This window comes from Lactuca saligna, chromosome 3 (assembly GCF_052625555.1).
Source record: "Lactuca saligna cultivar CGN05327 chromosome 3, ASM5262555v1, whole genome shotgun sequence".
Classification (NCBI taxonomy): Eukaryota; Viridiplantae; Streptophyta; class Magnoliopsida; order Asterales; family Asteraceae; genus Lactuca; species Lactuca saligna.
Window position 1 is genome coordinate 1304322 of NC_136419.1, and position 26939 is coordinate 1331260.

Below are 26939 nucleotides of genomic sequence, written 5' to 3' on the forward strand. Positions count from 1 at the left end.
TATATTTGGAACGAGTATTAAATGATTATCTTATCAGTTTATAAGTTGCATATGTATGCATATGTATATTGTTATTGTCACACCCCCAAACCAGAATGGCGGAAACATTCGGGGGTGGATGACTTCACATAGTATCACGACGATTGAATATTGTAAAGAAAGTAACACAACCATCATATATATAACAATGAAAACGTGTATTGTTGCGTTATACATGTTATCAAAAGAATATTACAATATGATGAATAAATGTTTAATGATAAAATCATCCTTTGTGTTCCTTCTTCCAAAAGCTGGTAGTTTACCTGTATCACTGATTCCCTGAGAAATACAAGTGGTTTTGAAAAGTGTCAACAATTAAGTTGGTGAGTTCATGAGTGCTCCGAGTTGAAAAGTATATTCCTTTTGGTAGTAAATTGGTAAACGAGGTTTTTAGAAAATCCAACATTTTCTTGTAAAATGAAAAAGGTTCCAAAGCTGGAAATGTATTAGTAACTTTTATAAACAACAAAGACAATAGTTTAGTATGAAATTATAATGTAAGAAAACTGCGATGCACATATGAATCTCGTAAATCACTCTTGTTTTATACTTTTTATGTGAGTTTTATAACCATACTATTGACACTGACGGCCTGTAACAACATTCTTCAAGTGTTGCAGTGTTATGACATTTGTCACCCCAGACCTGCCGGTCTAACTATAGCTAGTAGTTTAGGTGCGGGATTGTCAATCCCGTATAGATCTATACACAAGTATCACGCTCTCCCTCCAAGAGATTATGGTATATAATACAGGACTTGAAATGCATACAAAAATGTACGTTGAAGTTTAAGTATCTCACATTACCTAGTATAAGTAGATTTACAATGAAATGACCTTACTCCTTTTGAAAGTGTTTCGTTTTTCAAATTGTATAAAAAATGTAGGATTGACTTGCTAACTATACCCATTATAGTTTTTCAGATAGTATGTTCCATTTCGTAGACATAATTTAGTGATATAATCGCCCTTGTATACATAAGATGTTTGTATCGATATTCGAAGTTAGAAATTGCATTTATGTTTAGAAAACGATACTTTTAACGTGTAATGTACTTGTATTTCCCCCCTAAAACATGTAAAAGAATTGAAAAGTAGGGGTATGAACTCACTCGTTAAGTTCGAAGAGAGGGGCTAGAGTTGAGCAGAGTTTCGATCGCGGATAGTTGCGTCGTCGGGCTCTTCGGGGATCTCTGCAACGTAAATCTTTCGTCGGGGGCTCGAGTGCGGAAACCGAGGTGAGAAAAAGGTCTCTGGAGCTGGGAGAATGGCTGAGAAATGGTGAAGGTGTGCCTAAACTCGAAGCTTATGCCTTCCATTTATAGGGCTGGAAAACCCCGTACGCGGCGCGTACGTCCGGAGTACGCGGGGCGTAATGTGGCGTCATGGCTTACGACTCGGGTCTAGCCGGTGTAGCTTGGGCGAGTCGATGGGACTACTGGGTCTAGCCAGCGTAGCTTGGGCGGGTTGATGAGACCCGACTCTGGGTCTAGTACGCGGGGCGTACTCCCAGAGTACGCGAGGCGTAATCCCTGCTTCCGACTTCTAAATTCTGTAACTTTCGCGTACGAGCTCCGTTTTTCGCGTTCTTTATATCCACGCGTAGGTGAGATTATGCTCTACAACTTTCATTTAGACTCCGTCGGCTAGTTTTGACTTTATTTTTAATGATATAATTTTAATAGGCCGGGCCTCCTAAAGTTCGTTAAAATTTCATAGGTTCTTTATTCGACGTCGGTTTTCGTTTGTCTTTTGATTGTTTTGTTACCACCGAGGAGATCTTCAACTTCCGTTTAGGTGGCGATAGCTAAATAACGCTCGATCTTTAATCCGAGTTTTTAGCCCTCTACTACTGTTACGAAACTTTGAAAATTCGTAACTTCTTCATACGAGGTCCAATTTGGGCGATCTTTTTATGCACGCTCATCTTTCAACGAGATCTACGACTTTTATTTAGATACTTTAAGGCAAAAATGTATTTTATTGAGATCCCACTTTTTACGTCAAATTACGTTTTAACGATGTGTCGTAATTATACGAGTGTTTATAATTTCTTTATTATAACTCGGTTTTGAGTGTTCTTTATGTTTTTGGAAACCTGGGCATGATATCTAATATTCGATGCATCCCAACTTAGATACCTGAACACTTTATTTTCGAGGTTAATTTCGTTGTTTTTAGCTTTCGAATGTTTACAGTGCTTTTGTGAAAAATGGGGTTGTCACAGTTATCTACAAAATGTTGGGTAGAAATTGGGTATATAGTTGATGTGTGATAAACTGATGAGAGGCCTCGATGTTGTTGATGTTGACCTAGTCATCTAGCGGAGTATGGATGACGACCACAGACTCTTTCTAGACAGTTCAGTGGAACGCTAGCAGGTTCATAACTTGTAGGTGTTGTGAACGATGTGTTCACCGGTGTACTCTATCCCCCTCATGGTTGCCTTTAGGACATCTATTGCTGAGGAAACCCCTTTGTAGTAATGTCCGTCCCAATGAAAATCCTATATTAGGTCCCTTGTAATAGATGTTGTTTTAGGGACGTAAAGTAAGGATAACAGGAATGGGTAATCGGGTTATTGTTGGTTGGTGAAAATTAAATATAATTATTTATTGTGAGTTGAAAAACCTATATGCTCACCAGGCTCCCAAGCCTGGCCCACTCAGTCTTATTTGTATTACAGGAAGTGGCGCGAGGGCATAAGATGGATGACTCATCAAGTTGTTTTGTTTATGAGTCTGTATATGTATATAACTGTTGTATGGCTTGTAATATGTTGTTTATGCTTTTGGTCTGTTTATCGGAACATGACATCCCGAATATTATTATATAATGAAAATGCATCTCTTGATGAAATGCTTTGATAAACTTTATTTTATCCTATTATGTTTTGGGAAAAATTTCGCAACTCTTTTAAATCAAAAGGATTTACTCTGAAATTATTTTAAAAGCATAAATGAAACCGGTCTTTTCTGGCCGAGATTTTGGGGATGTCACAGTTGGTATCAGAGCATTAGTTTAAGCGAATTAGGAATTTGTAAAATTTCTACACTTAAACTTAGAATGCTAAGTGAAGGTTGTTAGATGTGTTTCTATTATATTTCAGACACGAGCACTAGTTTATTTTAGGAGAGTTGGCTAAAATTCTTTTATGTGCTAAATATTATATGTTGCCATATATGATATTATTTGTTCGGATCTATGGTCTGTTGCTGACCGGATATGGAAACCTTATGTGTTTAGGATTCTAAGTGTATGACGACGGTATTAGAACTAGCATGTAAACGTTTCAGAGTGATATGGAAGATCGTAATATCTATCATGAATGAAGATCTAAATTTCACCTTATTCAGCGTATAGATCAAGAATGACAATAACAAGAAGCGGTGTTGGAAACGCAAATGAGAACAAGAATCAACCACCTGTATTTGAACAAGTAGCTGTTGAAGCTGTTGCACCAGAACAGATCACCATGGTTGGAGTGCAAGCCATGATTCAAGCTATGTTAGCCGAATAAAGAGAAGAAATGTGACAGATGTTGCATGGAAATAGGGACGAACCTATCATACCCATTGTGGAACCCGAACTAATTCCCGAACAATCAGAGGAAGGGAACAATAGTCGCATTGTGAGTCACGTTGGGACTCAAGAAGAACGAAGGAATGATCCTGGAAGGAGAAACAACAAGGATGGAGGAAATGATGGGCGTGGGTGTAAGTACAAGGATTTCATGGCATCCAAACCACCATGTCTGTCCGAAAGTCCGACGCCTGTGCAAGTTATGGACTGGATCTCCGAAATAGAGACTATGTTTGAAAGTTGCGAGTGCAACTACCGACAGAAGACCGCTCTTGCAATCCCTCTGTTAAAATCTGGGGTACTAAGCTGGTGGAAGTTACTAGCTGACTCGATGCCCAAAGGAGAAGCTAGCAAGATGTCTTGGGAAGACTTTGTGGAACAGTTGAAATTACAATACTGCTTAAAGCAGGACCTTCTGGAAATCAATAACGAGTTTAAGAATTTGAAGAAGGGAAAGATGAGCGTTACTGAATACGCTGCAAGTTTCACGGAGAAGATGAAACTGGTTTCATACCTAGTTCCAACTGAACTAGCAAAGGTCAACAAATTTGCTCGCGGTTTACCAACGGACTTTGGTCAAATGGTTAAGAAAGCAACAAACTTGAAAGCTACCATCTGGGCTGCTAAGAATGTTGAGACCTAGATCAGGGTGAAAGGTCTAGAGAGGTTAGAGGTTAGTGAAAAGAGGAACTTCGATGTACCTTAGGTTCTAACAAGAAAAAAAAGTTCTCGAAGTCTAGTTCGAGAGGTGGAGGAGGTGAAGTGAAATGGTGCGATAAATGTAAGAAGAAGCATCATGGAAAATGTGAGGTAGTTGCCACATGTTTTAAATGTGGAAAGCCAGGACACTATGCCAACGAATGCACCCTCACCAAGAAAGTATGCTATGGGCGTGGTGAGGAGGGGCACATCTCAAGGGGTTGCCTGAAGAAGAAGAAGGCAACTAGACCCAATATTCCACCAAAGCCGAAGGCGAGAGCCTTCCAGATGACACTGGAAGCTGCTAAAGATGAAGCTGATGTCGCTTCAGGTACCTTTCTCGTTAACAAATTGTCTGCCCAAATTTTATTTGATTCTGGAGCCAACTACTCTTTTATTTCGCATGAATTTGGTAGAAAACTAGCTTTGCCTGTTGATAGACTATATAATGCCTTATTAGTCAAAGTTGCTAGTGGAAAGTGTGTACCTATTAGCCATTGTATGAAAAAATCTTAATTGACTTGAATAGGAATAAGTTTCACGAGGAATTATTGCCAATCGAACTTAATGATTTCGACATCGTGCTTGGAATGGATTGGATTAGCGCCAATGACGCCGAGATATTGTGCAAGAAGAAGATAGTCAAAGTAAACCCACCTAAGAAAGAGTCGTTTATGGTGTATGGAGATAAATGAAGAGTAAATTCTGGAATCATTTCATTGATGAAAGCCAGAAAGTGTTTGGCCAAAGGATGTACATCGTATCTAGCATTTGTGATAGATGCTAAGAAGGAGAAAAAGGCGATGCAGAGCATTCCTGTCATGTGTGATTATCCGGAAGTATTTCCCGAAGATCTTCCCAGATTACCGCCTGATATACAAGTGGAGTTTAAAATAGACTTGTTAACAGGGATGATGCCAATAGCAAAAGCACCTTACCGATTAGCATCGACGGAGATGAAGGAGCTAATGATGCAACTTCGGGAATTATTGGACAAATGTTTCGTTAGACCTAGTTCGTCACCCTGGGGAGCGCTGGTGCTATTTGTAAAGAAGAAGGATGGAAATATGAGAATTTCTATTGATTACAGAGAGCTGAATAAAGCAACGATAAAGAATAGATATCCGTTGCCGAGGATTGATGACCTGTTCAATCAACTTCAAGGTTCGAGCTATTTCTCGAAGATCGATCTTAGGTCAGGATATCATCAGATGAAAGTAAGAGAACATGGTATAGAGAAGACTGCATTCAGAACACGATATGGACACTACGAGTTTTTGGTTATGTCGTTTGGACTAACCAATGCTCCAGCAGCATTCATGGATTTAATGAACAGGGTTTGTAATCCGTTCCTTGATAAATCTGTGATAGTGTTCATAGATGACATTCTAATTTACTCAAAAAGCCGAGAGGAGCATGGCAGACACTCACGAGATGTGTTAGAAGTATTGAAGAAGGAGAAGTTGTATGCAAAGTTCTCCAAATGTGATTTTTGGATTCGAGAAGTCCAATTCTTGGGTCACGTGGTCAACCAAGAAGGGATAATGGTTGATCCAGCAAAGATTGAAGCTGTGATGAAGTGGGAACAACCAAAAAGTCCCACGGAGATTCGAAGCTTTTTGGGATTAGCTGGATATTACCGAAGGTTTATCCAAGGCTTTTCTTCGATCACTAGTCCATTAACAGCTTTGACCCACAAAGGAGCTACTTATGCTTGGAGTGATATGCATAAAGAAGCATTCGAGAAGCTAAAGAAAAAGCTATGCGAGGCACCGATACTTTCTCTACCCGATAGAGTTGAAGACTTCGCTGTTTATAGCGATGCGTCTGGGGTTGGATTGGGTTGTGTTTTGACGTAAAGAGATAAGGTGATCACGTATGCATCTCGACAGCTGAAAGAGCATGAAAAGAACTACCCGACTCATGATTTGGAGTTGGCAGCGGTAGTTTTCGCTCTAAAAATATGGAGGCATTACCTCTATGGCACGAAGTGCAAACTTTTCACTTATCATAAGAGTCTCCAATATCTCTTTAGTCAGAAAGAATTGAATATAAGACAACGATGCTGGCTAGAATTACTTAGATACTACGATTGTGAGATACTTTACCACCCCGGTAAAGCAAATGTTGTAGCTGATGCTCTCAGTCGGAAATTCAATCTTGAAAGGAAAAGACCAAGAGCGTTGAGAATAGAAGTTGTCACGACAATTGTGGAGAATATAAAGAAACCACAAGAAGAGGCTTCTGAGAAGAATGACTGAAAGGAAGAGCGTTTGGGAAAACATTGGTGTTCGGTATAAACAGACATGGACTGAAGGTGTTCCAAGATCGAATTTGGATACCTAAGACAGGAGGAGTCAGAGATCTTCTGATGAAAAAAGCTCACAAGACGATATACTCGATTCATCCTGGTAGCACTAAAATGTATAGGGACTTAAAACCCTATTACTGGTGGTCGACGATGAAGCTTGATGTTGTGCTAGAGTCAAGACACAACATCAGAAACCGTATGGGAGTTTAGAACCTTTACCTGTGCCTATGGGTAAGTAGGAAGACATTGCTATGGATTTTGTCACTAAACTACCCAGAACGAAAAGTGGTCACGACATGATTTGGGTGGTCGTTGACCGATTCACTAAGAGTGCGCATTTCATAGCAGCCAATGAGAAGTGGTCTATGGAAAAGCTTGCGAATTCTTACATGAAGGAAATTGTGAGGCTTCACGGTGTTCCGTTAACGATTATATCGGATCGTGACAGTCGTTTCACCTCAAGGTTTTGGAAAAGTCTACAAGAGAAATTGGGTACCAAGTTGTGTTTGAGTACAACTTACCATCCACAGACTGATGGTTAGAGTGAAAGAACAATACAAACACTCGAAGATATGTTGAGGGCATGTACCCTGGAATTCCAAGGTAATTGGGATGAACATTTACCTTTGGTAGAATTTTCCTACAATAATAGTTTCCACTCAAGCATTAAGATGGCACCTTATCAAGCATTGTAGGGGCAGAAGTGTCGTACACCGTCTTGTTTGATTGAGGCTGGGGAAAAGCAGTTTATAGGACAAGAGATAGTCCATCAAACTGCTGAAAAGTTGAAAATAGCTCAGGATCGTCAATAGAGTTATGCTGACAACAAGCGAAGACCGATGACTTTTGAAGTTGGAGATTCAGTTTTGCTTAAAGTCTCACCGTGGAAGGGAATTATAAGATTTGGTAAAAGAGGAAAATTAAGTCCAAGGTTTATTGGACCGTTTAAAGTTCTTCAGACGATTGAGAATCAAGCTTACAAGCTCGAACTACCAGAAGAACTGAATGGAATTCATAACACTTTCCATTTGTGTTATTTGAGGAAGTTCACGGGAGAAGTTCCCGACATGATTCCACTTTCGAAGTTGAGAATTGATGAAAACAAGAGGTTAATTGAAGAACCGGAGGCAATCGTTGATCGAAAAACTAAGAAGTTGCGATGCAAGATGGTTGAGTTAGTGCTTGTCCGATGGAAACACACAAATGGGTCGTATCTCACCTGGGAAACGGAGAGTGACATGATGAGTCGCTACCCGCAGTTGTTTGTTGATGTGTGATTTCGGTGACGGAATCATTCTAAGGTGGAGAGAATTGTAACGCCTGTGTTTCTGGGCTTGGCATTAATAGCAATGTATTAGTCTACGTTAACCTTTGTAACCCATTTTGAAATAATAAGAATGTATTATTTGAGTATTATATGTTTTGTGCTTAGTTGTGTGGCTTAAATGAATTAAGAATAAAAAATAAGCGTCAAAATAAAATAATAGATAAAGCTAATATCTTTGGATAATGTTGTATTAGTTGAAACGAGGTTTCCGAATATATAAAGAATGCCGAAATCCGAGTTATAACGAAGAAGTTATGATCTGTTGAAGTTTCACGATAGAACCGGCACGACGCCGAATGACGTAAAATACGAATTTAAGATAGAACGATATCTAGCCTTAGTAATCTAAACGAAAGTTGAAGAGTTCATTAAACCCAGAGCGTGCATAAAAAGAATGCCCAAATCTGACTTCGTATGAGGAAGTTATGATTTTTTGAAGTTTCAACTTAGCAATATGCAGCCCGAATACTCGATTTGAGATCGAGCGGTTTTTAGCCGAAACAATCTAAATGAGAATTGAGTATCTCGTTAACAGTAGTGAAACGATAAAATGATAGGCGAAAACGAACGTCGGATGAAGAAGTTATGAATTTATAACGAAATTTTCCTGTCCCCGCCTACTAAAAATAATATATAAGTAATATATTTATAATATATTAAAATAAATTCAAAATTAGCCAACGGAGTCTCAACGAGAGTTGTAGATCATAATCTCACCTACGCGTCGATATAAAGATCGTCGAAAATGGAGTTCGTATGCGAAAGTTATGAATTTCTAAAGTTCGGGGGGCGAAACCCCAAAACTGTCAGATACCATGACGTGGCAAGCAGTGCCACGGCGTGGCAAGTCTTCTGACACCTCCTGGAGTCCCCCAAATGCAACTTGAAATGATGCATGCAGTGACGACTAAGCCCACGACGTGGAAAAAGGTGCCACGACATGGCAAGTGCTAAATTTGCCCTATAAATAGATTTGAAGGGCCAACCGTTTAGGGTTGCTATTTTCTCTCCTCTCTCTCCCGTTCTACCTCGATTTACATGCACAGAAGTACCCCCGAAGCCCCGTTATCATCCCTAGTCCCGAAGCCCGAAGATCCCGAGAAGAAAAGAGTTTCCGAGCCGAAGCTCTGCTTACGAGAAGCCCGGTGTGTGAAGATATTCCAGATCTACCGAAGAATACTACTTCTGCAAGTCGTAGTGCTGTCTGATCATCTTTTGATCAAGTGAGTGTATATTCCTTTTCTTCTAACACATAGATATAAATTATCTCCGAGTGAATAGGTGCTATGTGTATATAGATATATATTATCTGTTACTTGGAATGAATATGTATATTTGGAACGAGTATTAAATGATTATCTTATCAGTTTATAAGTTGCATATGTATGCATATGTATATTGTTATCTACAAAATGTTGGGTAGAAATTAGGTATATAGTTGATGTGTGATAAACTGATGAGAGGCCTCGATGTTGTTGATGTTGACCTAGTCATCCAACGGAGTATGGATGACGACCACAGACTCTTTCTAGACAGTTCAGTGGAACGCTAGCAGGTTCATAACTTGTAGGTGTTGTGAACGATGTGTTCACCGGTGTACTCTATCCCCCTCATGGTTGCCTTTAGGACATCTATTGCTGAGGAAACCCTTTTGCAGTGATGTCCGTCCCGATGAAAATCCTATATTAGGTCCCTTGTAATAGATGTTGTTTTAGGGACGTAAAGTGAGGATAACGGGAATGGATAATCAGGTTATTGTTGGTTGGTGAAAATTATATATAATTATTTATTGTGGGTTGAAAAACCTATATGCTCACCAGGCTCCCAAGCCTGACCCACTCAGTCTTATTTGTATTACAGGAAGTGGCGCGAGGGCATAAGATGGATGAATCATCAAGTTATTTTGTTTATGAGCCTGTATATGTATATAACTGTTGTATGGCTTGTAATATGTTGTTTATGCTTTTGGTCTGTTTATCGGAACATGACATCCCGAATATTGTTATATAATGAAAATGCATCTCTTGATGAAATGCTTTGATAAACTTTATTTTATCTTATTTTATTTTGGGAACAAATTTCGCAACTCTTTTAAATCAAAAGGATTTACTATGAAATTATTTTAAAAGCATAAATGAAACCAGTTTTTTTTGGCCGAGATTTTGTGGATATCACAAGTACGCCCTACGTACTCCCTATGTACACCTCGCATACTAAGGTTATCCTTAAACTCAAGTTCCTTCCGAAGGCCATAACTTCTACATTATAAGTAGGGGTGAGCATGGGTCGGTTTGGGTCGGTTTTGACCTAAAACCGAACCCAACCCAATAAAATCGGTTTTCAAAAAAATAAAAACCGAACCATAAACCCAAACCGTCGGTTCGGTTTGTTGGTTTTCAGTTTTGTCATGGGTCGGTTCCGGGTTTAAACCCGAACCCAATGATAATCCCAATTAAACTGATTTGAGGCTTGATAGAGGTTAACGATTCCTTATATTAAGGGTGAAACATGCGCAACTTTGATACACCCATCGATGTGGGATAGATCAAATTGCAAATTAAAATAGAAAAGTTAGGGAAAACTTTGGATGGCAGCAAGATTCGAACCCTTGACATCATGTTCAAGGGGAAGGCGCTCAACCGCTGGGCCAAGAGCGTGTTTGTATATCTAATTCGCGCCTCAGATATATATATATATATTCTTATGATTACATATAAAAAAACATGGCACTCAACCATTGAGTCGGTTTCTCGGGTTGGGTGGGTCGGTTTCTAAGCAAAAACCGAAACCGAACCCGATTTTTCGGTTTTTAAAAATTTGAAACCCTAACCGTCGGTTTTGCTTCGGTTTCGGTTTCGTCGGTTTTGATCGGTTTCCTGGTTTCTTGGTTCGGGTTTGGTCACCCCTAATTATAAGTTCGATTTCGATGATCCTTATATCCATGAAAAGGTAATGAGAAGCTCTATGCTTTTATCAAATCATACTTTCCTTAAAATTTCCTGACCAAAAATCCAGGTTCCATAAAATCCTGAGCTGGCACTTTATCGAAATAGCCCATTGGCTCCAAAACACAAACCAAACACCCGGATTGTCTAAATTACATTACCCACGTCCAAATAGGAAACGATTTGGGACAGGGCGTTACAACTCTCCACCACTTAAATTAGATTTCATCCTCAAAATCATTCATTACGATCCCAGGCACACCAGATTGCTTGAGAAACACAACCATAACCCTAAGTACACAACAACCTTCCCAAAGGAAACTGAGCTGAACTCTAGCAAAGCTCTCCAAACCAGAAAATGAATGAGTCCTATCCTACCCTAAAACAATCCCATGCATAATAGCCACATCTACTCAACCTGAACTCTGAAGTCCCAAACTGGTCTGACTCCCTGACAGACCGCTCGTACTGAACCATTATTAATTCTATTTCACTTATCAATCAGACTGACTACTTAACTTCTGATTACTTGAGATTCCCACTATAAAACAGAATCACAGACCATCCGCTGCTACTGACAACCTTTCGCTTGACCAAAAAGGATTAGATATTCCTTCGAGAGAAGACTCATCCTGATGATAACAATTCCATGACTATAATGAACAACGTGAGACAAACTGGGAGATAAGCCTTCGAGTGCTAAACAAGACACTACTTCCTTTAACTGCTGAACCAATACACCATTGCTGAGATTCCGAAACCCCATACATGCCTGACCCCCACACACGTAGAACCAATCCAAAACATAATCACAAGAGCCTGATCTACCATCAAAATTGAAACCATCGTTTAACCCTGAACCCTTCAACTAATACCCTTCACATACATATTCCTTAATTCATATCATATTGAATGAAGACCTTGCACATAAACCCCCATGATTCCCAACATGAGTTCCCACCTAAAACCACCTCTGTACCTAATTCATATACCGAGATCTAGGGATCTACAATTGTGTTTCCCCCAAAACCTTCTGATTCACGGCAACCCCTCACTAAACTGGGATATAAAGGTTCCCACACCATCATTGAGACTACCAGTCTCCGCACCCGTTCTAGTCACCAAGTTCCCAAGCGTCCAAATGACAAGGATGTCCTATCCTCAATATCCTTCTGCACCACTTACTAACCACACACTCAATCCTACAAACCAAGATCCATTACCTTGACCCAACGGTCTCTATCAGGTTTCCACTTGCATTACCATAAACACACAGGCCTCACTCTGGGGTCCCACCGAAACTATACCATGGAGATGCCTCGCCCACAAGTCCCACCTATCTAGAGCTACACATGCCCGACTCCTCCTTGGACCCCAATGGTTCTCATCCTAAAACAAAGAAATGCTTCCTGATAATCCTAACCATTGTGCCTAAGGCAATAACGGATCTCCTTTATACCTTTGATAGCCTACCTCAAAGTAGTGAATGCTACGATCCCAATACAGACTTACTATATCAACTCGATCCTAGTACATATTTAAATTCAAGTATTTTGGTATTCTACTATGGGACTCGGCGAGTTGGAGGCCCAACTCGTCGAGTAGACTCGACATTATGCAGGGGTTTTATTGATCTACTCGACGAGTCGGGGGATCAACTTAACGAGTAGGAGCTATCTAGACAAAACCCTAATGTTTAGGGTTTGCATCCTATTTAAACACTTTATCTCATCCCAAACCAGCCTCCATCACCCCTCCCAACTCAGAGAAACCCTAGATTGAAACCCTGACCTTGTTTGAGTGATCTTGAGCCATTTTTGTGTGTTTTGTGGTGGTTTGAAGTTTGAAGAAGAGAAGGAAGCATGGAATATCAAGAGAAGACTAGTAGATCTAGAGGTTTTTGACTTATTTCCATCCCATTCAAGGTAAAAGGATTCAACTTTGACTTCTCATTTGATAGATCTCCTCCAATGCTTAGATCTTATCATTTTGGGTCATTTCTAAGGCCATATTCGGATTGAGTGTATATCATGAAATTACACTTCAAATCTTGAACCATTGATAGTTCCCATGGCATAAAGGTGCCAAATTTATAGCCATGGGAAGCCCATGCATCTTATAGGTTCATACAATGCATGGATTTCATATAAGCATACAAAGGCATCTCTCTTAGATCCTTAGCTATAATCTAGCATGCGAATCACATAATCATATCATATCCCATAACAAACATGTATTGGTATTTTGGGAACCACTTACTTGAGCTCGGCCGATTGCACGCATCACACCCCTTTCTTTTCAAAGTTCTTTTCTCTTTCCAAATTCCTTTCAAAATTCTTTTATAAAAATGAATTTTCTTTTGCAAATTTTCATACCAAGTCCTCAGTTTGATTCCAGACACACCCGGGAGTGTGTTCGAATCCCTCAAACCAAGGCTCTGATACCAACTTGTAACATCCCAAAATTGAAGGCCAAAAATTTTATTTTTAATATAAGAAAACCTTTAATAACTTTGTTCCAGACATTGAAAACATTTCAATTAAAACAAATATTATAGTCTAATCCCAAAGGTCACATAATGCGGAATAACATGGGTGAATGCGATGCGATCGTTCCGAGCTCCTTATTCTTGAAAACTGAAAATACATGAAACCAAAACTGTAAACCGTAAGCATGAAGCTTAGTGAGTTCCCAAAATACCACATAATATACATATGAACTGGGCCATACATGCCGTATATATTGTGAGTCGTACATATCAAACATATCCATAATCAAGTAATGTGTTATGTGCCAAACATAGTCTTGTCGTTATGTCACAGGCCGCACGTGGTCTTTCTTGCCAAGCCTGGGGCCACCCCCTCGGTCTTACACACAAGTGCCAAGAGTCACCTCCTGGTCTTCCATGCAAGCATCACAAAGAAAACTAGCATACATACTAATCTACTTAACTAATCAACATATAGTGTGCTAGGAGCCACATCTTGGTCTTTCATACATAATGGCATACAGTGTGCCAGGATCCACCTTTGAGTCTTTCATACATTTTTCCTAGGGCTAACCCCCGTGTATTGCTACCATACATAATAACATACTGTGTGCCAGGAGCCACCTCCTGGTCTTTCATGCATAATGCCTAGGGCTAGCCCCTAGGTCTTCCTATCATACATAAACTAAATGGGTTAACATTGATGCCTTCGACCCATACAAACAGTGCAGAGACTTACCTCTCAAGCTGATTGTAGAACTCTGTGAATAAACCTCTCGTTGTTAGCTGGCGGATCCCCGAACTGCTGGTCTCTCGATTCTCCGAGCTACCATTACCCAAAATGACAATTAGTCCAAATCAATAATCCTCCTTAGGGTAAAAATAACCATTTTACCCTTAGTATAAATTGGTCCATATCTAAGGCCCAAAGCCATTAATACAAAAGGCCCAACACTAGGTAGGCTTGCCAAGCCCACTAGTGGCCCACTAATAGCCTAATTTGCTAAATTGGGCTCAATCCCTTTGATGGGCCTTACCCTAAGCCCAAACATATTCTTAGCCCAAAACATCTGACTTCTGATGGCCCACTAAGACCCAAAGACCCAAAGTCCACTGCTTGGCCCAACCCAAGGCCCAAAACACACCAAACCCATAACTAATGAGTACATAGGGCGTACTCCTTTGTACGCTAAGCGTACTGGCTGAAGGTGGTCTACGCTGCACGTACCTACATGTACGCCTAACGTACTCTTCTGTTAAGCTACTTTTCCCATTAAGTGCTTAATACTCTACTCCGGAAGCTACAATTAAGTCATCTTCAACGTCTTAATCCATAAAGTTGATTACTTGGTGGCTTGCAACCCACCAAATGAGCCTAAACTTGAAATGTGACAACAAACTTCCATGGAAAGGGCTAGATCTCATGGATGGTCACAAATAAACCCTAAAGATTGAAACTTTACTGCTTATGGGACTCACATGACTCTAAGGGTGGCAACCGTGGACCTGGAAAACGAGTTGAGTCATCAAGGTTCATTATTGGGACCTAAAAGGTCCAAAAACTCCATTCACATAGATTTAAGCATACTTGAGGAAAGTTTCAGACTTTATACTTCAAGATGATCTGAAATGGAACCACAATCTTGGATCTACTGCTTCTCCTTTGATCCCCCACCTTGCTATGCTCTTCACTTGCTTGGAAAATGGGTCTACAACCCCAAAATGATCTCTAATGGCCTTCTTAGCTCCAAGAACACTCAAAGAAGATTAGGGTTTCATGAAAAGTGTTTAAGGGTGAGAAGGAGGTTGATCCTTGAGGGTATAATGTTCTTTATATAGTGACATACACTAAAAATTAGGGTTTAGGGACTTTGAGCGTACACTCAACATACTTCTCGTACGTTGGACGTACGTCTCTCCACACCCACATCCATATAACCTTATACGTTAGGCGTAACCCAACTTACGCTAGGCATACCCATCTAAACACACACATGCATTCCTTGCATGCATGGGGCCGCCTTATCACAAAACTCCATTAGGGGCTAAAATTTACCACAACTACAAAGTGCCATAACTCCTTCATTCTAAGTCCGTTTCCAACGAACTTTATATCCATGAAAAAGGTGGCGGGAAGCCCTACGCTCCTAGCCACAACCCTAATCCTAAAACCTTTCGGATAAAACCCGAGACCCATAAAAGACCGAATTGCCCCTACCCTTTGGCTTCCGAGACCACAACTAAGTACTTTCAAAACCGGGTGTTACAATGTGTTTATTCTTATCTGGTTAACGACTACTTAGCAAGGCTTTTAAGTTTGAATTGTTACTTCTAGAAGAAAACTAACAATCCAAATTGCGGGGACTTAATAATGTATAGTCTAGCTTGAAGCTACACCCATACCCTCACTATACTGAACTAAATATGTACCAAACTAGAAATCTATCAGACCAAACATAAACCAAATCTTGTGCATACTGATGCATGGGAATCAAAGAAAACAACTTGTATTATGATGCATGGCAGATGGATCCTTTGACCAATGAGAAACAGATGTTAAATGACTAGTAAGTACATGAAAGTGTACCTTCAGGGCATATGACCATTAATACGATAAGATGGCAAACTTGCTCGGTACATGAAGAGGTCACAACCACCTAACATTGACTATAATTAGGCGATGAGAATCACTCTTCAAGGTACATAACTATATACACATCATATTAATTCTCATTCTGACTCACAATAGAGCTTCTTAAGATCGCTTATGACTTTATCATCAGAGCGTTGGTTCGGGATCCCCTCACGGCCGATTAGCTTACGAGTTGTTTGTTGTCTCCAAGTTGAATAAGGTGAGAAAGAATTGTAAACTCTCGTGGGCTCAACATTACCTATCGGGTGTACAATTTCTTTTAACTTGAACGCATCATCATCATTTAAATCTAACCCGACACGAGCATCGGAAAAAGTTGTGTATCCACTTGATGTCGTTTTGTTCTTTCTCCTCCTTCTCCAAGTAGTTTGGCTTCAAATTCTTTCCATTTTAGACTATGCGATAACACTAATTTCCAAAATTCATTAATCTTGAACGGTTTTTCCAGTGTCCTCACAATACAAATTATACGCCTCTTGAAGATTTTCTTCATCACTTTGACCGCTTCCCCTTTGAATTTTTAGGTTGTTGTATACCCCGTTCATCTTCAAAACATTCTTCGTAGATTCTCGAAACTTTGAAGTTAGTTGGCGTTTAGTAGTTTAGTTATCACAACCCTCATTTCTCTACGAAATCTTTCAGTAATGCGTAGCAAAAAATGATCAATCAATCGTGCATTTCTTTGCTTTGCATCCTCCGGTCGGATTTTGGGGTTGTTGGCATTCATTTTTGTTGTTTAAATGAATAAAACAGAGAGGAAAAGATAAAAGACGAAACTGCACACAAAAGACATCAAGAATGTAGTGTTCTTGATCCCGTTCTCGTCTATCTGATAAATATTTTTAAATTTGGGGTCTTCTTTGTTGTTTTCCATTACAGTGGGGACTAAATTTAAAAAATTTCAAAGTCAAAATGAAAGCAAAAGGTATATACAAGACAATTCCTGGCTACCGGACTGATTTCTGATTATTGCGAGAGGAAATGGGAACGAGAACGAACTTCTACAAGAACCCTTCTTTTACATATAACAAAGATTTCGACCTCAACTCAGTTCTTCAAAATCTAAAAGGTAACAAAAATCCCAACTTTATGTCTTCAATTGCACACAACACGCAATCGTTCTGCTGGTTTGAGGATTTTTATTATTTCAATCTCACAGCTTATAATGCTGCCACCGGAAATCCAACTCCGCCGGATGATGAAACGGTCTCCAGCAAGGGAAAAGGCCTCTTACAATCTAACCGCTGCAAGCGGCGGAGGATTTCACCTTCCATGGCTAAAAGAGACGAAACTGAAGAAAGTGATGGACCCATGTCTCACCATGATTATATTCAGAAAATTAGGTGAATTTGTTGTAATTTAGAAAATAATATTCAAAACCTTATGTGGTGAAATTTAGGGCTCTTATTTGTTTGTGTCGACACAGGAAAGAAGCTAATTCGATTGAAGCCTTTGAGGAATTAACTAATAAAGTGTTGGTACACTCCACTCCATATCATATTTTTCATAATAAAATAATTCTGTGATCTGATTTTCAATTTGATTGCAGGAGGGCGAGGGTTCGGCCTCTGGTGGACGATTGGTGTTGGGGTATGACAGTAAGTTTTTTTGATGACCAAAAATACAATTTCAATATGATTATCACATTAAGTATTATGGGTTCTTAAACAATTTGTCCATGTGTGTTTGTCTTGCTCCTTTGTGTTCTACAAAACACAAGGGAACACAAATATTGAAGTTGTAGTGATATTATGTTCAAACAACAGCTGCCATATTTTCTTCTTCTTCTGTGTGATAAATGGCTTACAAGTCTGTTATATAACTTTGTTTATATATATATATATATATATATATATATATATATATATATATATATATATATATGTATTATAGGTGATGCAAGTAGTGATTTCTCAGAAAGAGAAGAAACCAAGGATCCTCTTCCTGAAAGTGCTGGTTGGTTATTGTCTCTTTGTTTTAGCAATCAATTAAGCTATTGTGCTTATTGTTTTGAAATCTGAACTAAGTTTGGTCTTTTTTTTAGGAAATACAAACAGTGGCAATGATGTAATAAAGGAAAGAAGCTCACAGAGGTTTCCTATTCCTGGAGAGCCTGTATGTGTGGTGTGTGGCAAATATGGGGAATATATATGTGATGAGGTGGCTTCTAATTCTATTATCTATACACATTAAACAGGAAACCTAATTTCTTATTATATTAGTATATTAAAAGTAACCAAAGAAGTAAGAAGGTCTTTTCTCTTTTGATCCTATTCCTACCAGACTGATGATGATATCTGCAGCATGGATTGCAAAGCTGAGCTTTTGGACAATCTAAAAAATTCTCAGGTTCATATGATAAAACTTAAAACGTCAAATCCAATCCACAACTTTTTCAAATTCAAAACCAATAATTGGGACATTTGTAGGGGCCTCCAACTCCAAGCAACCAAATATTAGTCAAGGGACCTAAATTTCAATTGCAACTTTCTGAAACTGACACTTGGGATTTCAACCGTCATCGCTGGTCAACAAACAGATCTATTCTATCTTCATATCAATGGTAGTTGCTTCCATTCATACAAATACAAACATTTGTTGTTAAATCTTAACGAAAGTACTAAATATATGTTTATTATTATTTCTAGTTGGAAATGTAAAAAAGCCGGTCATCTTGCTGAAGATTGTTTAGTCATCATGGAATCAAATCCTGAATCTCAGGTATGTTTTTCATGATAAATCTTGAATCTTGCTGAAGTGTGTATGCTAACGTTTGAGCTCATTAAATTAAACTGCTTGTTTTCTAAGCAGGCATCAAGTGTTATACCTAGGGATCTTCTTGAACTATATAAAAGGTTGTGTGTGTGTGTGTGTGTGTTTTCTTTTGTTGTTGCTTCAAGATATTTACATAATAAAGTGGTAAAATAATCAAGTATTTCATTTGATCTTGTTGACCATATATACCTACGTCTGTGTTTCTTTATGTGCAGATGCCACCAAATCAGCAAGAAATCCACAGGGGCCGGATGTAATGCCTGCAATAGTTTGTCTACTTTGGGGGCCTGCCTTGATTGTAGAATAACATTATGTGATAGGTAACCAACTTTCCTTTTTAGACCATTTTTCCTAATGCATACATATATATATATATATATATATATATATATATATATATATATATATATATATATATATGTATATACAGATATTATTATGATTTAGTGTTTAAAACAAAAGTAATTCTTCCTTCACATGTTGAATTCCAGTGGAGGGCATGTGGTGGAGCATATCCAAACACACCCTTCCCATACCAAGTACTACTCTTTCAAGCTCAACCGTCTTGTGAGTATTCTTAATTTCCCATGTTTAAATAATAATAATAATAATATTTTGAGAATATTATTACATCATGCATCTTTTAGGCTAATAATATATATATATATGTATGTATAAGGTTAAATGCTGTAAATCAAGTTGTAAGGTGACTGATATAAAGGATCTTCTTGCTTGTCACTTTTGCTTCGATAAAGCATTTGACAAGTTTTATGACATGTACAACGCAACCTGGTAAGTACATTTTTATTTTTTGTTTTGCTTTAAAAATGTTGTATAATCTTCAATATGATGATGAAGGAGTTTTTTTTTTTTTTTTTTTTTTAAAATCTTTGAATTATAGGAAAGCAGCAGGAATTTCTATCATCGCTGGCTCCATTTGTTGTGAAGATCACTTTGCTTGGTATGGTTATGGTTTCATACAACATTTTGCACAATAATTAATGTTTTTTTTTTTTTTTTTTTTTAAAAGAAAATTTGCATTAATGTTACAACAGGCATCGGATGAATTGCTTGAATGCGGGCGTGGAAGATAGTGCCTATATTTTTAAAAAGCACAACATGCACATGGGGAGTCAGAAGCGATCTCAGTTGAGTGATTTCATTTTCTAAAACCATTCAGGAATGAAATGGACAAATGGTGTGGATGTTGTAATATTTTAGAGAAAGAGTTAATTGAAAGAGAGAATTTTGATACTCTTATTATTTTGGATCCAAAATCAAATATTGAACACCGAACTAGTCCTTAATTTTGAACGTGGATTGATTCTCTTATATATGTATATGTTTGAAATCCAATCAGTTTGATTTCCATTCATTTTAGTGTATCTATGTGTTATACACTTTATGAATATATATACTAGAGAGAATACTACTTAACTAATAAATGTCTAAAAAGAACGGCAACAAGATAAACATGGTCATATGACAATAACAGAATAACAAAACAAAAGGCTAACTTGTTTACTACAATTTCAAAATTTTTACTAGACTTGTAATTAAACAATGGCTACACAACAATGAATATTTGAAGATCAAGAGAAGTCTAAAACAACAAACACGGTTAACATTAAGATTCTAAAAGTCTAGAGTTATCATTAAATAATTTTTTAATTTTTTAAAATATACATGAATAATAGATAAAGTAGACATCTTAATAATGAAACATATTGAGACGTTAAAAATACTAAAATGAAAAGAAAAAAAAGATATAATTTAATTATTCACTTTAGTTGGTTAACAAAATTCAAAGTTTGAAATAAAAGACCGAATCAAATAAGATTTCAGAAAATCACTCTAACCGAAAACCAAATAAGATAACCATATAAACCAAAATTTATTTGTTTTGGATGATTTATTCGATTTTGATTTTGTGTGTTTTTTTACACATCTACTCTTCCCCAGTAAGATTGGGATGATTGGAGGGGAAAAATAGAAAGAGAAATTAAATATCTTCCTACCATTTGTTTCTATTTTTCTTTTTACCGTATCAAATGTTGATATGTGTCACTTTTAATTACACATTTAATGAAATTAATAATCATTTAATCCACTTGTCAACATTTGATAAGGTAGGAGGAAAAGTAGTAACAAATGGTAGGCGGATATTTAATTTCTCAAATAGAAAATGACGACCGTACCCTTGAAACGTTCTGAATAATCGTATGCGAACTACTCCTATCATGCTTCTTCCCAAATAATCTTCTTCGTTCTGCCTCCGATTTTTTCTTCCTGCGTCTGCGATTCTTCTCTGCATCACCAGGTAAACTCGATTTCCTTTTTTGGCAACCCTTTTCTCCTTCCTGCATCATCGACCCTTGCGGGAATCTTGGCTGCAAGTGGTGAACCTGATCTAGAATTGTAAATATTTGATTTTTGGTTGTGAACCTGATGAAGAATCGTCTATGATTTCCTTTTGACCTGATGAATTTTTTTTATCGAGTCTTGATGACGAATTGATAAATGAGAATTGTGAATATTGAATGACCTAATTTGGAATTTAACCTAAGATTCGCTTCTTTGTTTGGAAAGCATGGGAGGACACGGAGGTCTGAATATTCTCCCTCAGAAACGTTGGAATGTGTACAATTTTGATAACCGAGAAAAAGTTCGCCAAGACGAAGAAGCGGCGGCCAAAGAAGAGCAACTCAAGCGCGAACAATCTCGCAAGCGCGACACCGACTTCCGCGTCGAACAGCTACGCCAAGCCCGCGGATTGGCTTCGGTTTCAGCTTCCTCACACCAATCCACCGCAGCCGATCCAGCACCCACACCCACACCCGAAGCGGAGCCAAAGTCAAAGCATATTAACTTGTTTGAAGGAATCAGGATATTTGATCCGGTTGATGTTGATAATAAGAAGAAGATTGAATTAGGGGATGAGAAAAGGAAAGGGGGATTCAAGAGGATGAAGAAGGAGGCCGAGCCTCCAAAGGTGGTTTTGCCAGAGGATGAGAAGTATAGGTTAGGGTATGGAGTGGCTGGAAAAGGCGTAAAGCTACCATGGTACTTGGAAAAACGCCCAAATGGTGATGATGATGTCCATAACAATGATTCCCAGGAGACAGTAGTAACTAATAGCAGTAAAAAGAAGAGTGTTGAGGAATTACGGGAAGAGAGGCTGAAGAGGGAAGCAAGAGAAAAGGAAAGGGAACGAGCTTTGATGCAGAAACACAAGCACAGGAATGATAGAGGAGGATATTATTCAACAAGGTAAGCTAAGGGTGCTTTTTAATATGTTTGTTTCAGCTTATCAACATGAACTGTATGCGATAGATAGATAATATCATATAAGAGGTAATAACAGATTTTTTTGAATTGCCCTTAGTAAGTTCCAACCTCAAAATTGTAAGTTAACTTTTTTAAAAGCTAGATACAAATTTGACAATGAAAACTAGTGAATAAAAAAAAGTATTGTAGATTGACTGGGTGGTTCCTATGTTAAAGTTAAAACATTTTGTTTGAGGGAAAAAGAATCCAATTCCACCACGATCCGGTGTTTGGTTCAACGATGGAATTGGAATCCTAAATGGGAGAAAATACTTTCCTTCAAATGGGAAGAAGCTGATGGAATTAAAAGGAAAATGAAAGATTATCGTTACGCCCTTTTATTTTTGACAAAACCTATCTAAAAAACCAAACCCTATCTCACGTTCGTTTAATTGCTGAATGATTGAGGGTTGTTGTTTTTCTTGAATCGATTTCTGTGTCCTCCAAAAGATCCAGAGCTGAATGTCCACGAACAGTAGTAATAGTATGTTATTATTATTCAAAAATAAAGTTTACCAAAAACAAAGAATCAAAAAAATTTGTAAGATGGATTCTGTTGAAAGCTAAGCAATATCAACATCAGAAACAAATTTGACCTGCAATTCACCATTGGCAACAGTATTAATAATATATCATATCACATGAGAGCGAGAGCTCATTGATTAACATTTGACTTTCAGTGTTAAATACAATTACAATTCCAATTCCTGCTCTTGTGATTTTGGTATTCAGAAACCTTCCATTAGGTCAAGATATGTAAGATTGTTTATATACAACCAAGTTGAGGTCACTCGGAATACGATGTAAACTAAAAATTTCAACTTAATTATAAAAACCTATCAACTTAAAAAGAGATAATCAGTAGTTGTAGCCAATGGAGAATCTCACAGTCGATCATTTAGCTTGTAATAGCAAAAGTTGAGAGTATAGGCAGGCTGATAGTTATGGAAAGATGCATTGACTTGGCTCCATTCTTGTTATGCTTTGCACATGAAGATAGATAAATTAAAACTTAAATGGCAAGAAAGACTATGGTCACATCAATCAATAGTAAAATTGAATATGAACTGTTACATGTGTCACTTGGTAAGTTATTCAGAAAAGGCAAACTATAAAAATATAGGGTGATAACAGATACGAGTTAAAACTTGCAGCAGGGAGTGAAAATGCTTGAGTGAAAGGTAATAAAGAAAGGTTAAAGAGGATCTGGGGAAGGCTTCGTCCAAATTGAGTCTCTTTTGATTTCTTAAACTGCAAGTGAAGTTTATATAGAGGGGTGGAATTGGAATTAAACAAGTGAAGTTTATATATATAAGTGAGTAAAAGTGAAATAATATATATACAAGTGAGTAAAAGTGTGATAAAAAGTGCTTCCATTTGTTGAACAAAAGTGGTAGTGAGCTATGTGTTTCTTGCAAACAATGGAGATGTTGGTCCTTTATATACGTGATCAAATGTAGGGTTAACCTAATCAGATAAATGGTCAGGGGAATTTGCTGTCTGTCCAAGGGGTTTTGATATTTAGAGGCAATATACTCGATCTATTTTATCTTTTCAAATTATAATGATTCTAATTGATTATAAATTGTTAAAATGTGTAAAAATATTATTTGGACAATTAGGATATTTTAATTTTTAAGTTGGACAAATATGATATTTTGATTTTAAGTTGGATAATTATAATATTTTGTTGTTTAAGAAGGGTATATATGGAATTATCCATTTTTTCTAAACCATTTAAGCTGCCTAATTTGGTCAAAACTAACATCATTGCAAATCTGCCAAATAGATGAGAGATGGATGTGGTAGCTGATAGAGATCGGAAAGAACAGTTAATTATATATACAATTAAAAAGGATAAATATGATATTTTGATTTTAAGTTGAATAATTATAATATTTTATTGTTTAAGAAGGGTATACATTTTTTCTAAACCATTTAAGCTGCCGAATTTGGTCAAAACTAACATCATTGCAAATCTGCCAAATAGATGAGAGATGGATGTGGTAGCTGATAGAAATCGGAAAGAACAATTAATTATATATACAATTAAATTACAACATTCTTATGAACAGTACCCAACCCTGGGTACTGTTCATCGGATTAGTTTGTCAACCATGATTAGTTTAACCCCTTCTACCTACCGTTCCTTCTTTCACCGCTTCAGATACATCTGCTTCTTCATTCTTTATATTCGGCAATCTCCACCGCGCAATCACTCCACCGATCACTCAAAACCTTCACCAGCATGTTCGGTCCTAAATCACTGTCTCCGGTTTCCTTTATTTGGCATCGTCTCGCTTGCCGAGGGATTCCCTTAAATCGTATGTCGCTCGCCCATGCTTCACCGGTTCCACTCTCGTCTGTCGATTCGTCGGCTCACATAATGATTTTTGGAGTGTTGGTCGACTGGTGGGTGGTAGGGTTTTTAGGAAGATTGATATTGGGTCGGCTGACTTGTCGGTTCAGATACTGGTACCGAAGAGAAATCGATGGTTTAAAGATTTATGTTTAATCAATTGTTCTAGGGTTTGAAAATTTCCGTCGCATCTTGCACTCTTCATTATAGTAACTCTCCAAGAACTTTTCCGGCTCCTCCAACTCGTGGCCCAATTGGACAAATCGGTTGGTCGTTAAATCAGGGAAAACTTGAAGGCGACCACCACCGCCCCAGCCACGACCACCAATGTCGCCTCTCAACAATCTGCTTCTTCTTCTTCTAATACGGCCTCGGTCTCAAAAATTTCTTCAAAACCCCCCAAAGGCCGTTACAAGCTTCATCAAGACAAAACACATCCTTCTTCTCCCCTTCCCTATGCCTTCGCCAAGTCCATCACTCAGGTAATCAATTCTCCTTAAAACGCACTTGTGACTTCTCTCAGTTCAAATGATATAGACTATTACTTATTTGTTAATCGTCATTCATATAAGCTGATGTTGAAATCAAAATTAGGTATAAATGTTTGATAATTGATAGTAATAACACAAACCCTAGCTTACCTTAATTTAATTTCTAATCTATCGCCATGAACATCAATTGGATCAGTGGATAAACATATTTTTTTTTCACTCTGTTTAGATAAAATAGCACACATCAAAGACCAACCAGTTCAAGCAGCAACAAACATTGCTTTACAGCCTAACTCAAGCTATAGTGCTGCAAGCAGTGGAGTTAGATATGAGACATCATTGTTTTTAGGAAGCAGTGGCAATGGCAGCCGAATAAGAAAAGGTAATCTTGATTTTTTATTTTTGTTTCTTCAAAGTTAAGGATCAAATTAACATGCATAACATGTTCCAGGATCCAATAAAATCAATCACCTTTGGTAACTCAAATCCTACCTGTCATGCATATGGTTCCAAAGCCAAAGAAAGGCATGATTTACTAATTGGGTTAAACTCGGGAGATGGTATTCTTTCCCCAAATTCTCCATTTCAAATGGATTTATACATAATTTTTACACTAAAGTAATCACCTTCTTCACTTTTAGCAAATGTTGGGAAGAAGTTAGTTGGTGCTCATCATTACAACAAAGATGGAACCCTTAACTACAGGTAACATATCATACATATCAGATGAGATACAATCTCTTTTTGGTTATTTTGACCTTATAAATATAAACCATATTTATAAGTAATTTTCTCAAAAATATGGTCCTGGTGACTTGACATTTCCTGTAGTCAAGGATCAAACTCAATTCTCTGTTGCACATGCAAGTTCTAGAAATGTACATAACTAACCTTTTTGTAGTCAAGTATATCAGTTGTACATTCGAGAGACATTGGAGTATATTTCAGTACTCAATATAATGCCAGTATGGAAAAATAGTCAGTTTACTTGGTTAGACCAAAGCCATAAAAAATGGAACCACGACTGCAAGTTGCACAAAAAAAAAAAAAAAAAGGGAGAACCTGCAAAAAATGGTATATTAGATTGACAATGTAACTATGTTGTTTGCGCTTGAATTTACATTATAACTATCGATTTTCTCAACTTGATATGCTCTTTCATGTCCTAAATCCACATTTAATGAATATTGTCTCTAATTCACATATATTCACACATCATCCCACTTTGACTTTATGCCATTTTAAAACTCTATAATTTCAAAATCTACCGCTTACAAGATCTATCTTTATTATTTTTCTTTTTAAAGAAGTGTACTTTAAAAAACAAGCAATTATAACAGCCTACTTTCATTTTAGAATTTTTTTTAAAACATTGGAATTTGGAAATCTAACAATCACAGCATCCTACTTTCTTTCGACTTAAACTTGATTTTGATAAGGATGCTGCTATTTATTTGGCTCAATCAAGATGTTTGAATTTGTTAATATAATTTGAATTATTTATTGACTGATGGTCGATTTCAGGAGGGAATAATGCCAATGGACATGAAGTCAAAGTTTATTGAATCAGAGTATGAGATGGTGGTTGACTTCTACATATGTTCTCAAGTGATGTATTTGTTCAAATAATCTCAAGTTTTTTTATGCAAATGTTGATGAAAATTAAAATATATCATTTTTAATGGACCATATATTTTTTTTCCTGTTAATCCTATTGGATTTGTGTCTGTTGTCATGGATGGTGATACACTGCTTTGCATTGTATGTTTCTGCTATGTAATTCACATCCAATCCATGCAAAGTATGGGCACCTACACTAGTTATGATTAAGAAAGGGTCTTAATTATTATTATTTATGATAATTGAAATTAAGCAAATAGACAAAAAGTGCAATTATGTTATTTTATATGTATTTCAATTTTTTTGTGAACCAAACAGAAT

At 37.5% G+C, this 26939-nt stretch overlaps 2 protein-coding genes across 6 annotated transcripts; both read left to right on the plus strand.

Moving 5' to 3' along the window:
- The first annotated feature begins 16977 nt into the window (after positions 1-16977).
- LOC145034211 (uncharacterized) lies at positions 16978-20177 on the plus strand. 2 transcript variants are annotated; one of them, XM_078982576.1, is made up of 15 exons: positions 16978-17115; positions 17206-17389; positions 17473-17524; positions 17596-17644; positions 17940-18002; positions 18091-18206; positions 18330-18395; positions 18476-18609; positions 18695-18767; positions 18858-18901; positions 19037-19141; positions 19313-19388; positions 19501-19613; positions 19723-19782; positions 19877-20177. In XM_078982576.1, exons 1-15 carry the CDS (start codon positions 17028-17030, stop codon positions 19989-19991), a joined length of 1338 nt encoding a protein of 445 aa, XP_078838702.1. In that variant the 5' UTR covers positions 16978-17027; the 3' UTR covers positions 19992-20177. The 2 variants fall into 2 exon arrangements, with proteins under 2 accessions (XP_078838702.1, XP_078838703.1); XM_078982577.1 differs by having other exon boundaries at positions 17473-17520; positions 17596-17636.
- An 833-nt stretch (positions 20178-21010) lies between these two features.
- LOC145034212 (leukocyte receptor cluster-like protein) lies at positions 21011-26707 on the plus strand. Of its 4 annotated transcripts, XR_013677948.1 has the most exons (6): positions 21011-21141; positions 21411-24989; positions 25228-25380; positions 25450-25558; positions 25640-25703; positions 26523-26707. XR_013677948.1 is itself a non-coding variant. In XM_078982578.1 (3 exons), exons 2-3 carry the CDS (start codon positions 21412-21414, stop codon positions 26530-26532), a joined length of 690 nt encoding a protein of 229 aa, XP_078838704.1. In that variant the 5' UTR covers positions 21011-21141; position 21411; the 3' UTR covers positions 26533-26707. The 4 variants fall into 4 exon arrangements, 1 of the variants encoding a protein (XP_078838704.1); XR_013677947.1 differs by having other exon boundaries at positions 25450-25703; XR_013677949.1 differs by having other exon boundaries at positions 21411-22091; positions 25450-25703.
- The last annotated feature ends 232 nt before the right edge of the window (positions 26708-26939 follow it).